At 43.0% G+C, this 13,631-nt stretch overlaps 1 protein-coding gene across 2 annotated transcripts in view; it reads left to right on the top strand.

Moving 5' to 3' along the window:
• Positions 1-13,233, top strand: part of C2H8orf48 (chromosome 2 C8orf48 homolog) — a 52,700-nt gene extending 39,467 nt beyond the window's left edge. Inside the window, exons 3-6 of one of the 2 annotated variants that reach the window (XM_069747204.1) lie at positions 684-770; positions 10,515-10,735; positions 10,869-11,021; positions 12,552-13,233. In XM_069747204.1, the coding sequence (XP_069603305.1) occupies positions 684-770; positions 10,515-10,735; positions 10,869-11,021; positions 12,552-12,656 (566 nt within the window). In that variant the 3' untranslated portion in view covers positions 12,657-13,233. The remainder of the gene's footprint in view (positions 1-683; positions 771-10,514; positions 10,736-10,868; positions 11,022-12,551) is intronic. The other variant, XM_069747203.1, reaches the window with a different exon arrangement.
• The last annotated feature ends 398 nt before the right edge of the window (positions 13,234-13,631 follow it).

Here is a 13,631-nt window from a genome sequence, read left to right as displayed (position 1 = left end):
AAATTCATGAATTGCATGACCTATTTTCTTGAATTTGGCAATTAATACCACAAAGCAAAAAAGGAAAGTGACTTAAAAAGCCCTGAAATGATGAATCGGGGCCATCATGTTTAGTTTTTGGATAAGTTCACACAGGGCGTTTTTGCTGCTTTTTTTTTCTGCAGCAAAACCTGATCTTCCTGACAGGAAAGAAGTTGCGTGAAAAACGCAAGTTTAGGTGCGTCTTTGTTGTGTATTTGGTGCTTTTTTTTTTTTCTCTTTGTCCATGCTAATGTCCTTGAATTTTTAGCAGCAAAAACGCAGCAAATAATGATACCTGACGCTGCGTTTTTGCTGCGTTTTTTCAACACCCATTCAAGTCAATAGCTGAAAAAACCCAGCAAAACCGCTGAAAGAAGTGACATTACCTATATAAAAAAAACGCAGCAAAGTACTGATCACACAAAAAACCAATGTGTGTGCATGAGATTTCTGAAATCTCATAGCTTTGCTGGTACTGTAAAAAGCAGCTGAAAATTAGCATACAAAAGCAGCAAAAACATTAGCAAAAACGCCCTGTGTGAACTTGCCCTTATGAGTGTTGATGGAAATTGTCCTGTAATGAACAGATAGCTCTGTCAGGTTGATGGCTTTGCAGTGTAATATAAGTTGTTGAATTATCTGACCTTGAGGATTCATTGCAGGAAAAGGCCTGATTGAGAAATGGATGAAGACTCTTCTTGATGAGAATCTCCAGCCAAATAATTCATTTCACCAACAGCATAAAACTGGTGAGTGATACAATAATCTGTGTGTGTGTTCTATATATATATATATATATATATATATATATATATATATATATATATATATATATATATATATATATATATATATATATATATGTACCGTATATGCTCGAGCATAAGCCGACCCCCCCTAATTTTGCCACAAAAAACTGGGAAAACTTAATGACTCGGGTATAAGCCTAGGGTGGGAAATGCAGCAGCTACCGGTAAATGTCAAAAGTAAAAACATATACCAATAAAAGTAAAATTAATTGAGACATCAGTAGGTTGTGTTTTTGAATATCCATATTGAATCAGGGGCCCCATATAATGCTCCATAAAGTTTATGATGGCCCCATAAGATGCTCCATATTAAAATATGCCCCATATAATCCTGCATAAAGGTTAATAATGGCCCCATAAGATGCTCCATAGCCACATTTGCCCAATATAATGCTGCACAAATGTTGATTATGGCCCCATAAGATGCTCCATACAGACACTTGCCCCATATAGTGCTGCACAAACCTTGATTATGGCCCCATAAGATGCTCCATACAGACACTTGCCCCATATAATGCTGCACAAACCTTGATTATGGCCCTATAAGATGCTCCATACAGACACTTGCCCCATTTGCTGTTGCTGCGATAAAAAAAAAAATCACATTCTCACCTCTCCGTCGCTCAGGCCCCCGGCCCTTGAAATATTCACCTGACTTCGTTCCGGTGCCGCTCCATCTTCAGCATCTTCTGCACTGATGTTTAGGCAGAAGGCGTGCACTAACCACGTCACCGTGCCCTCTGACCTGAGCGTCACTGCAGAAGACGCTTAAGACGGAGCGGCGGTTAGAACGAGGAGCAGGTGAATATCGCGCAGCGCAGCACTCCCCTCCCCGTTATACTTACCTGCTCCTGACGCGGTGCAGTCCCTGCTTCCCCGCGGTGCCCCAGCTTCATCCTGTACTGAGCGGTCACCGTTACCGCTCATTACAGTAATGAATATGCGGCTCCACCCGTATGGGAGGTGGAGCAGCATATTCATTACTGTAATAAGCGGTACCATGTGACTGCTCAGTACAGGAAGAAGCTGGGGCGCCGGGGAGCCAGGGACCTGTAGGGACCACGCCAGGAGCAGGTTAGTATTAGACAGCCCCCCGCTTCCCCTCCCCTGCCGACCCCTGGGTATGACTCGAGTATAAGCCGAGAGGGGACTTTCAGCCCAAAAATATGGGCTGAAAATCTCGGCTTATACTCACCAGAATGGTCTTCCAACAATCTTGAAGGAGTTCCCAGAGATGCTTAGCACTTGTTGGCCCTTTTGCCTTCACTCTGCAGTCCAGCTCACCCCAAACCATCCAGATTGGGTTCAGGTCTGGTGACTGTGGAGGCCAGGTCATCTGGCGTAGCACCCCATCACTCTCCTTCTTGGTCAAATGGCCCTTACACAGCCTGGAGGTGTGTTTGGGGTCATTGTCCTGTTGAAAAATAAATGATGGTCCAACTAAACACAAAGCGGATGGAATAGCATACCGCTGAAAGATGCTGTGGTAGCCATGCTGGTTCAGTATGCCTTCAATTTTGAATAAATCCCCAACAGTGTCACCAGCAAAGCACCCCCACACCATCACACCTCCGCCTCCATGCTTCACGGTGGGAACCAGGCATGTAGAGTCCATACGTTCACGTTTTCTGCGTCGCACAAAGACACGGTGGTTGGAACCAAAGATCTCAAATTTGGACTCATCAGACCAAAGCACAGATTTCCACTGGTCTAATGTCCATTCCTTGGGTTGTTTAGCCCAAACAAGTCTCTTCTAATTTCAGTTGTTTCACACTTTTTTGTTAAGTATATAATTCCACATGTGTTAATTCATAGTTTTGATGCCTTCAGTGTGAATGTACAATTTTCATAGTCATGAAAATACAGAAAAATCTTTAAATGAGAAGGTGTGTCCAAACTTTTGGTCTGTACTGTATGCTCACCACTGGCACGTGGGAGTTGCCAGTGATAGCCGTACTGCTTGCTGGTTTGGAGTTGAAGGAGAATTTCAGTGTTTTGGAGTTGGCGGTTGGAGAAGTTTTCAGGAGATTTCTGCGTGGATTTGGTTTGCATGTTTATCCTTATCCTTTTACATTTCCCCATCCTTTTCCTTCCCTGTTTCTCACTCTGTTGTTTTGTGAGTGTATTTGTATGATTGTAGTTTTCTTTCATCCCTGTCTGTTAACTTCTGTCTGTCTAGTTAGTGTTTTCCAATAAACTTCGTCCTTACACCACCCGGGTTGAGGGAGGGAACAGATAAGGGTTAAGAAGGGAGCATAGCAAGGTACGAGACCCCGGTGTCTTCATCATCTGGGGGACAGGGATAGCTTAGGGCGCCCCGAGTTCGAGAGATAGGTTAGGTGTCCCTGGTCATTACGTGACAGTTGGTAGGCAATGTAAAGAGTAGAGAGAACAGGATAAATGAGAAGGCAAGCCGGGTCGATAACCGGTGAGAGAAAACGGGCATACGTCAATACAGGAAGCTGGAGACTGAGCTACTGGAACCTAAGTTCATGTGAGGAATGGAGGGTGGAGTCACCTGATTACACTCGCGGCCCTGTAAGCACCGCCCCACTCACCGTGCGATTCGCTCTGCTCCACTCAGTACCTGACCATCGCTCTGAGCTGCTCGGTACTTCTCTTCCAGCTCTGCTGTTTGTGAATCATAGGGCGGTGCGGCCAGGAATTTATATCCACTCTGTCCTGCAGAGATCTGCTTCCCCAGCCTATCACCTGCCAGTAGGTGATATACAGTTGTGTGAAAAAGTGTTTGACCCCTTCCTGACTTCCTAATCTGTTTACATGTTTGTCACACTTAAATGTTTTTCAGATCATCAAATGTAAATATTAGACAACGATAACCCAAGTAGACACAAAATGCAGTTTATAAATGATGGTCTTTATTATTGACCCCTTCACGACATGCGTCGTACATGTACAGCGCATTTTCTGGTCTCCCACTTTGATATGAGCCCGCATCTTCTGGCACATGTCAGCTGATTTCTGCCATGACTCATACCAGTGAGCTCAGCCTTGGAGTTCTGTTGTTAGACTCATCTAAACAATGGAAGAGACTACTAGTACATACTGCATTTTTTTCCCTCATGTGGACATTGTCTGTATAGAATAATGCTCATGATCCTAGCCCCATCACTTACATTGGTCAGTATGATATCCGTTTTTCTGAAAATACACAGGTTTGAATATGAACGAAAATGCAAGAAATTACCAGAAGATTAAATCCTGTGTTCTCTGCAGCCTGTTTTTTAGGAATATTCAGAAAATCTTGCAGATTAATAAGTAGTGAGATAATATTGTGCTTGCTTTTATCATATGTTCCTAGTTTTAGAGTTCATTAGTTCATCACTGTCGGCACATTTTTGCGTTTTTGTATATGCAAGAAGTGGTATGGCTATATAGGTACTGGTTCTCCCTACACATAAAACTTTTTTTTTTAGATCTGATTGAGAAATCATCTGCAGATCGGACATTAAGTGTACTTGGGCCATGTCTGTGCTCTTGGAAGAAGCAGTTCCAGTGCACTACCTGTCTGATTTATATACGGCTTAGGCTTCTTTCACACTTCCGTCTTTGAGCTCCCGTTGAAATCCGTCGATTTTTGAAAAAACAGGATCCAGCAAATGTTTATCTTGTTTTTTCCCATAGACTTGTATTAGCGACGGATTGTGACGGATGGCCATCCGTTTCATCCGTCGTGCACTGCATCCGTCGGAAAATTGTTATCCGTCGGGCGGAGAAAAAAATAAATCGCAATATTCTTACCTTCCAGCATCCCGCGCAGCGTTACCAATGCTCACGATGATCCCGGCAGCTAGCGTTCCCAGTAATGCATTGCGAAACGACCCGATGATGTCGCGGTCTCGCGAGACCACTATGTCATCAGAGGTCATTGCACGCAAGGCATTACTGGGAACGCTAGCTGCCGGGATCATCGTGAGCATTGGTAACGCTGCGTGGGATGCCGGAAGGTACGAATATTCCGATTTTTTTTTTTTTTTTTTTTTTTTAAATTATTTTTAACTTGGGTTGTGTTGTGTATGCGTTTTTGCAGTGGAAAACAGCTGCGAAGACGCATACACAACAGGTGCACATAGCCTCGATGGGTCCATCAGAAAAACGGGCCCAGTGCACCCCTTTTTTACAATCTGCACAGGATCCGTCATTTCAACATTTTGACGGATCCTGTGCAGATTGTTAAAACGGAAGTGTGAAAGAGGCCTTATACACTAGCTTTCATGCCTGTCACATTGGGCCTCTACAAAAAAGACATAGTTTATGTTGGCAAGCGCCTATCCAGCCTTTAATTCTGTATGTAAAAATGTACCGTCAGGTTACCTTTAGTATGATTGTACATAATACCTGTTGAGAATCGATTCTCAAAGATAGAAATGTGTGTGGTGAAATAAAATAATAATGTTTGCTTTGTGGAAAATCACTGAATTGTCCCACTGAAAAGTGACAAGCTGGATTATTTTGTTAATAGCGCGCTATTATTTTCATATTTGAAAATTATTAACAAATATTCATACTGGCCAGTGACGGCATAGAATACTTTCTTCTTACTTCATGTAACAACGTATTACCTAGTGCTTCTTTCATGCTACATCTTGGCTTTTGTCTTAAATGTTTTATTTAATTTTTTAAACAGAGTTAAAGTGGAGCTAAATCAATTACTATGGTAATCTTCAATTTCCAAGTGCAATAGCATCTGTTTATTTTAGGCAGTCCTGATGCTTTCACCATTGTTCCCAGGGCTTTGTCTTACCGTTTTACGCACTTAGATGCAGCCTTGATTACCTCTTAATTGTTTTTACGTCAACGGAGGATGCTCCTGTTTAATACGTTCAACAGCATAATTAAAATATTTTTATTCTTAGACTAGCATGAAGCAAGGTGCATTAAGGTGTTAATAGTCAATTTAATAAGATAAAACAATACTGTAAATAAAGGTTTTAATGGGGGTCGATAGCTCTAGCACATTAAGGCCTAATAAGCAGAACTCTCTTCTCTTGTAATATAATTTGCATTTTAGTCTATGATTTTTTTTTAATACATGTTACAATGATGCTGATTCAAGCAAGCACATAATAGGGTATGTACATATACTGAAAGTCTATACTTGCTGGAAAAGGATTTATAACACAAGCTTGTAGCAGTCCCTAGGACCTCCTCCGAGGACTGGGTATGAAATAGAATACATTGCAAACCAGGGCTGTGGAGTCGATGTCCCATTTTGGTGAAGTTGGTATAAAATGGACCAACTCCTAAAATATACAATACATTGGGTACAGTAGTACAATGCAGGATGTGGTGTCAATGTTTTCATAATAATTTGGGAAAATTCTGAACTGTCCTATTAATACCTGTTCTGTTCCTGATCTAAGGATCAGGGTTTTAGTTGAGATGAATCTGTGCTGCACTTTATGTACATGATCAGTAGTGACCAGGGCTGTGGGATCGGAGTCTGAGCTTTGGCTTAGACTACTTTCACACTTCCGTTTTCTGGGGTCCAGCAAAATGACGTATCGATTGACGTCATGAAAATAGGTAAAAACATGTGCGACGGATCCAGTGTAATGACGGATCCGTCACACAGAAATTCCGGGAATTGAGAGAGAGAGAGAGAGACTGAGACTTTTTCCCGGACTAGAAAATCCTTCTGGGCATGCTCAGCAGGGAAAAACTGGATACGTCGCTGGATTCATGTGTGTGACGGTCAGCGACGGATCCTGCGTCCATAGGCTTCCATTGTAGCCGACGATGGGCATCGCAGGATGCGTCGCTGAACGATTTTCCGACTTGCACAAAAACGTTACAATTAACGTTTTCTCTGCACGATGGACCACTATTTTACGACGGATCCAGTGCACGACGGATGAAACGGATGGCCATCCGTCGCTAATACAAGTCAATGGAAAAATGCAGGATCCTGCTAATTTTTTGGCAGGATCCTGCATACTCAAAAATCAACGGATTGTGACGGATCTGAAAAGACGGAAATGTGAAAGTAGCCTTACCGACTTCACAGTCCTGTCATAAAGCGACCTTGTTACATAGTGTAGAGTGACATCTGAAGAGGTATTCTAAAGTTTGTAGGTTATCTCCTAACCTTAGAATAGGGAATAACTCTCCGATAGCTGGGAGTCTGACCCCTAGGATCCTCACTGATCCCAAGACCTGGGGTTCTAAAGAAGTGATCGATTATGCGCACTGCCGCTCCATTCATTCTTAATGGGACTGCCGAAGATAGGCAAGTGTAGTGTTCTGCTGGTCTCCGCACTCGCGTAAGAATGGATAGCGAGGCAGAGCACATGATTGACCTCCACTCCATTTGTTTTGCTTATCGAGACAGCAGCCAAACCCCTCAGCCATCAGGAAGTTATCCCCATCCCGAAAATGCAGATTGTTGAAATCAAAACGCCAGGCGCTGGCACCGGTGTAGTACACCACTGCTTTCAGCCCTTTGTCTGTACTGTAGTTTGCCCATGTCTGGTCTAGACTATACATTCATTGTGACATTGGGCAATTTTGGAATTTATTATTGCTTCAGTATTAATGTCAGTTTTATATTTTCTAGAACATTTTTTAGTGAATGATGTACTATGTATTGCTGCAGGGTTTACTTACATTTCCACGCCCTTTATTTATAAGTAACAGTTCTGCTTTATACTGGATATGTTACTGTGGTTCACTTGAAGAATTTATAAACCATGAACTTTTATTTTTATTTGGAGAATTTGTTTTAGACTTGATAAGATTGTAATATAGGTCACATTAATTTTAGCTTTCATGTCAACAATAAACCCAAACCTAGGTATTGAATATCATTGACACCCCAGCGCAGCACCTATTTTTCTTAGCAGAATCCACTTCCGGAAACGCTGGCGGTCATTCTCCTAAAGTGGCACCACCCCACCGGCAGCTCTCACTCTGCACTGTGAAGTATAGAGAGCTGGCAGATTCTGCCAGGAAGCCTTACAAAAGAGGAGCATGTCAATTTTTTTAACCTCTTCAGGGTTTCCAAACATGACAGACATGGCATAAGACAGGACATCTGCACAGCAACATTGTTTTGACTATGTTTGTTTTATGAGGCTCTCCCGTGACGCTTTTTCTGGTGGATTTCAGATGGAAAAAGACACCATGGGCAAATATTCTTAGATAACTCATTGTGTTAGGGTGTGTTCACAAACTTCGAATTGTATTTTTCGGAGAGATTTGTGAGCTAAATTATTGGTTGTCCAGGACTTAAGCTGTATTTATATTGATAATTGTGAATGAGTGTTCTTAAAGGGAACCTGTCACCCCGTTTTTTCAGTAGGAGATAAAAATACCGTTAAATAGGGCCTGAGCTGTGCTTTACAATAGGGTATTTTTTGTCCCCTGATTCCCTACCTATGCTGCCGAAATACCTTACAAAAGTGTCCTTTTTCGCCTGTCAATCAGGCTGGTCAGGTCAGATGGGCGTGGTCACAGCGCTGTTTCTCCCCCACATCTTGCTTAAGTTCCCGTTGGTGGCGTAGTGCTTCTCGCATGCGCAAGTGCCGAATGCACTGCGCAGCTGTAGAAAAAGAGCGCGCTCGCCGCTATTCAGCGGTTTCTCGGTGGGGGCGGCCATCTTCCTGAGGCCGCGCGTGCACAGATGGAGTCTCCTGCTTCCCGGGGCTTCAGCAGGAGGCAGGAGACTCCATCTGTGCACGCGCGGCCTCAGGAAGATGGCCGCCCCCACCGAGAAACCGCTGAATAGCGGCGAGCGCGCTCTTTTTCTACAGCTGCGCAGTGCATTCGGCACTTGCGCATGCGAGAAGCACTACGCCACCAACGGGAACTTAAGCAAGATGTGGGGGAGAAACAGCGCTGTGACCACGCCCATCTGACCTGACCAGCCTGATTGACAGGCGAAAAAGGACACTTTTGTAAGGTATTTCGGCAGCATAGGTAGGGAATCGGGGGACAAAAAATACCTTATTGTAAAGCACAGCTCAGGCCCTATTTAACGGTATTTTTATCTCTTACTGAAAAAACGGGGTGACATGTTCCCTTTAACCCCTTACCGGCATCGGACGTACTATACCGTCCGATGCCGGCTCCCCTGCTTTGATGCAGGGCTCTGCGGTGAGCCCGCACCAAAGCCGGGACATGTCAGCTGTTTTGAACAGCTGACATGTGCCCGTAATAGGCGCGGGCAGAATCGCGATCTGCCCGCACCTATTAACCAGTTAAATGCCGCTGTCAAACGCAGACAGCGGCATTTAACTACCGCTTCCGGCCGGGCGGCCGGAAATGACGTCATCGCCGACCCCCGTCACATGATCGGGGGTCGGCGATGCTTGTATATTGTAACCATAGAGGTCCTTGAGACCTCTATGGTTACTGATTGCCCGTCGCTGTGAGCGCCACCCTGTGGTCGGCGCTCACAGCACACGTGCAATTCTGCTACATAGCAGCGATCAGCAGATCGCTGCTATGTAGCAGAGCCGATCGGGTTGTGCCTGCTTCTAGCCTCTCATGGAGGCTATTGAAGCATGGCAAAAGTAAAAAAAAAAAGTTTAAAAAAATGTGAAAAAAATAAAAAAAACATAAAAGTTTAAATCACCCCCCTTTCGCCCCAATCAAAATAAATCAATAAAAAAAAAATCAAATCTACGCATATTTGGTATCACCGCGCTCAGAATCGCCCGATCTATCAAATAAAAAAAAGTATTAACCTGATCGCTAAACAGCGTAGCGGGAAAAAAACTCGAAACGCCAGAATTACGTTTTTTTGGTCGCCGCGACATTGCATTAAAATGCAATAACGGGCGATCAAAAGAACGTATCTGCACTGAAATGCTATCATTAAAAACGTCATCTCGGCACGCAAAAAATAAGCCCTCAACCGACCCCAGAGCACGAAAAATGGAGACGCTACGAGTATCGGAAAATGGCGCAATTTTTTTTTTTTTTTTTAGCAAAGTTTGGAATTTTTTTTCACCACTTAGATAAAAAATAACCTAGTCATGTTTGGTGTCTATGAACTCGTACTGACCTGGAGAATCATAATGTCAGGTCATTTTTAGCATTTAGTGAACCTAGCAAAAAAGCCAAACAAAAAACCAATGTGGGATTGCACTTTTTTTGCAATTTCACCGCACTTGGAATTTTTTTCCCGTTTTCTAGTACACGACATGCTAAAACCAATGATGTCGTTCAAAAGTACAACTCGTCCCGCAAAAAATAAGCCCTCACATGGCCAAATTGACGGAAAAATAAAAAAGTTATGGCTCTGGGAAGGAGGGGAGCGAAAAACGAACACGGAAAAACGAAAAATCCCCCGGTCATGAAGGGGTTAAGAATACGCGTTTCGCAATGATCTTTTTTTGTAAACAGGTTGCTGATGACGAAGCAAAATGCTCATTCATCGGGTGAAATGACCTTTTGTGCATTGCAAAAAAAAGTCATTGTTTTCGGTGCCACATCGTCCTGTGTAATCGGTTTAGGGAACTGACAGATTCTGTGCAGTACACTTGCATTAATCTGACTGGTATTAATCCTTTGAATGTTATCAAGAATAGATTTAATCCATTGATGGCAAACAGGAATCTTAAAAATAGTAGTGAACTGAATCATATAATGATATTTTTGCATCCGTTCTTACATGTAGTGGTTCCCTGTTCTCATCTGTCTTTGGTCCCTTTTTTACAGCCGCTCACAAACAATCTCCAGGCAATCGGACTCGAGCATTGCAGTCTTTTTGCACTTTGAAGATCAAACATTTGCGCCAACCACCAAAAAATCACAGACCTAAAAAAGACCAACTGCTAACCCATCCTCGCAAAGCAATAAGCATCCATCAGTCCTGTCCTGTTCCCCATGAAATCATGAGCAGACTTGAATTACAGCGTATGACAGAAGCCATAAACCAGGTAAATATTCACATATTGGGAAATAACGACTGTCGCATGATTATTCCTTGATGCATCGTCTCTAATCTAGGCAATAATTTCTATCACTAAAGATTATTACTGATAATGATAATAATGACATTTTATTTTTCAGGTAATTAGGACTGAGATGCATGACCCTGCCGCCTGCCCTGACTGCTGCAAGAAACAGGCTGAACTGGCTAAATGTCACTTTATTAGGTTGAAAACGACAAAACTAGAAGCTGATTTACTCCATAAGAAATTGGAGGAAGACAAGTGTAGCAAGGTATAGTTACTGTAGATCTTTAATGGCTGCATGAATGCAAGTTTTTCACCTCCACCTCCTTACAAGTCATTTAGCTGGAAGGTCAGTGACTCAGCATGTAAAATCCACAGTGACCTCTTTCTGTAACATACGTCATTATAATTGGGCAGAGGCCAATGACATTTGAGTGGAAAATAGATCTTAAGGAGTTAAAGAGGTTTCCCCACAAACAAAGTTAATTTTCAAGTTGATTTCAATCAATAGATCTTGGAATAATAATCATTTCTACAATTGGCTGTGTTTAAATAAAATGTTCCTGTGCTGAGATAATCTTAGTCCCTGCTGTGTAATACCTGCGTCTGACATGCAGGAACATGGTCTGATCATACCACATCTGGGCAGGGGAGGACAGGAAAGAGTGTACAGATAGGGCAGCAGGGGATCACAGCTGATTCTTTTTGTAAGATAAAGCATTTCCCTGCCTGTTTTTAAACTGAATTCTGTTTCCTAGACAAACGGTGCATGCTTGCAAGGGTCTGGGTAACTTCAGTGGCCCTTCACTCCTCTGCTAGCAACAACTGAGCGCACACAGTTTGGGCTAGCGGCTCAGCTGTGCCGCCGGCTAGAACTGTCAATCATCAGGCACACACTACACCCTGTCAAGCAGGAAACAACCCCTCTAAGTAAAAATTGCAGTCATAAACAACTAATAAGTCTTCATAAAGGGAAACTCACCAAGTTTTTGATACCCCATCTGAGAGCAGCATGATGTAGGGGAAATTACCCTGATTCCAGCGATGTATGACTTACTGGACTGAGTGCTCTATTTGCAATAAAATCAAAGTTTTCTCTGCTGCAGATCTAGCAGTTCTCTGAATGCTGAGCCCTGTATAATTCCGCCCACACCACTGATTGTCAGCTTGCTGTGTTCACTTTGCATAGGCAGAAAGCTGCCAATTAGTGGTGTGGTCAGGATTATACAGAGTTTATAAATAAGGTTGACTACCTGGCTACAGGATTACTAGTCCTCTAGTGATTTTCTTCTGCTGATAAAACAGTGATTATATCAAAACTACAGCTAGCAGCCCAGTAAGTGACACATTGTAGCAATCAGAGTCTCTCTGTCTCTACATTATACTGCTCTCAGATTAGGTTGCAAAAACCTGGTGACAGATTCCCTTTAATAATAGTTTTAGGATATACCCAGGGTCTTTTTAACACATGAGCGTATGCAATGTTAGTTTGGCATGTGAACAAAGTAAATGTGTTTTTCATTTGCAAGGAAATAATAGGTAAAATATGTTAAAAACACGAGTTTCACTTTTGTAATACCATACCAACAAAAACAGCCATTTGTTGTAAAAGCACACGCGGCTTTATTGCAGGGCACACTACCAGTACATCCAGGCACGTGTCAGGCCTGCTAGGAACTTCAATATTCAATAATAGGACAGACACATGGGAAAATCTGCTGTGGCTGCCATTACTGTTGCTGTACTTTGTCTATTTCCATTTTATACTAATAATTGTATTTATTTTATTTTTTTTAAGGATTCAGTTACATTTATTGGAGAGCTCCTCCAAACTCTGCCCAAACCCTCCGAGGACCGCGCAGTTATTTGGCAGAGACTGTCCACCAGTGTCATCAAGACGTAACCTCATGTTTCTGGGAAGCAGATTCTTTTTCATGATGTTATATCTTATTAGTAAGTTAAAATGTGAAAATAAACTTTGAAGAAATGACAGCACAAAGAGCAACTTGTAAACATTTTGTGCAAAGCAGATTCTGAAACACAAGTGAGATCTATCAGTGCGCCCTCTATTTCCTCATCTGTCGCTGTCTCACCCATACACACAGTTTACTGATCAATGTGGGTCAGTAGCTATGCGGATATCGAGACAGGAAAGTTCAATGCACGGAGCATGTATGAAGCAGCAGCACACTTGCTTAGTCACGGCTCCATATAGACCATTTCTTATATGTGTGAGGAGGAATATGGGACTCAGGACTTCAGGACTCTATGTGCTGACAATTAAGGCTCCTTTCACACTAGCGTCGGAATCTCCCCGTCGCAATGCGTCGGGGAGAGATTCCGATGCTAGCGTTTGCTGCATTGCACAATGGAGGCAGCGGATGCATTTTTCCGGTGCATCCGCTGCCCCATTGTAAGGTGCGGGGAGGTGGGGGCGGAGTTCCGGCCGCGCATGCGCGGTCGGAAAAAGCGGTCCGTCAGGAGAAAAAAACGTTACATGTAGCGTTTTTTTCTCCCGACGGTCTGCAAAAGCACGACGCATCCGTCGCTCGACGGATGCGACGTGTGGCAATCCGTCGCAAATGCGTCGTCAATGCAAGTCTATGGGGAAAAAACGCATCCTGCAAGCACTTTTGCAGGATGCGTTTTTTCTGCAAAACGACGCATTGTGACAGATTGCAGAAAACGCTAGTGTGAAAGTAGCCTAACCCCTTTCTCGTAGCAGCTCATTTTAGTTTTTACGCTTTTGTTTTTTGCTTCCCTTCTTCAAGATAATTGTGTTACCATTTTGTCTGACTCATAACTCTTTTATTTTTCCATCAATAGAATTGTGTGAGGTCTTATTGACCACACGTTGGGTTGTATAAGATGATTTGAT

The sequence above is a fragment of the Ranitomeya imitator genome, chromosome 2 (assembly GCF_032444005.1).
Source record: "Ranitomeya imitator isolate aRanImi1 chromosome 2, aRanImi1.pri, whole genome shotgun sequence".
NCBI lineage: Eukaryota > Metazoa > Chordata > Amphibia > Anura > Dendrobatidae > Ranitomeya > Ranitomeya imitator.
This window is presented reverse-complemented; position numbering and strand designations above follow the sequence as displayed.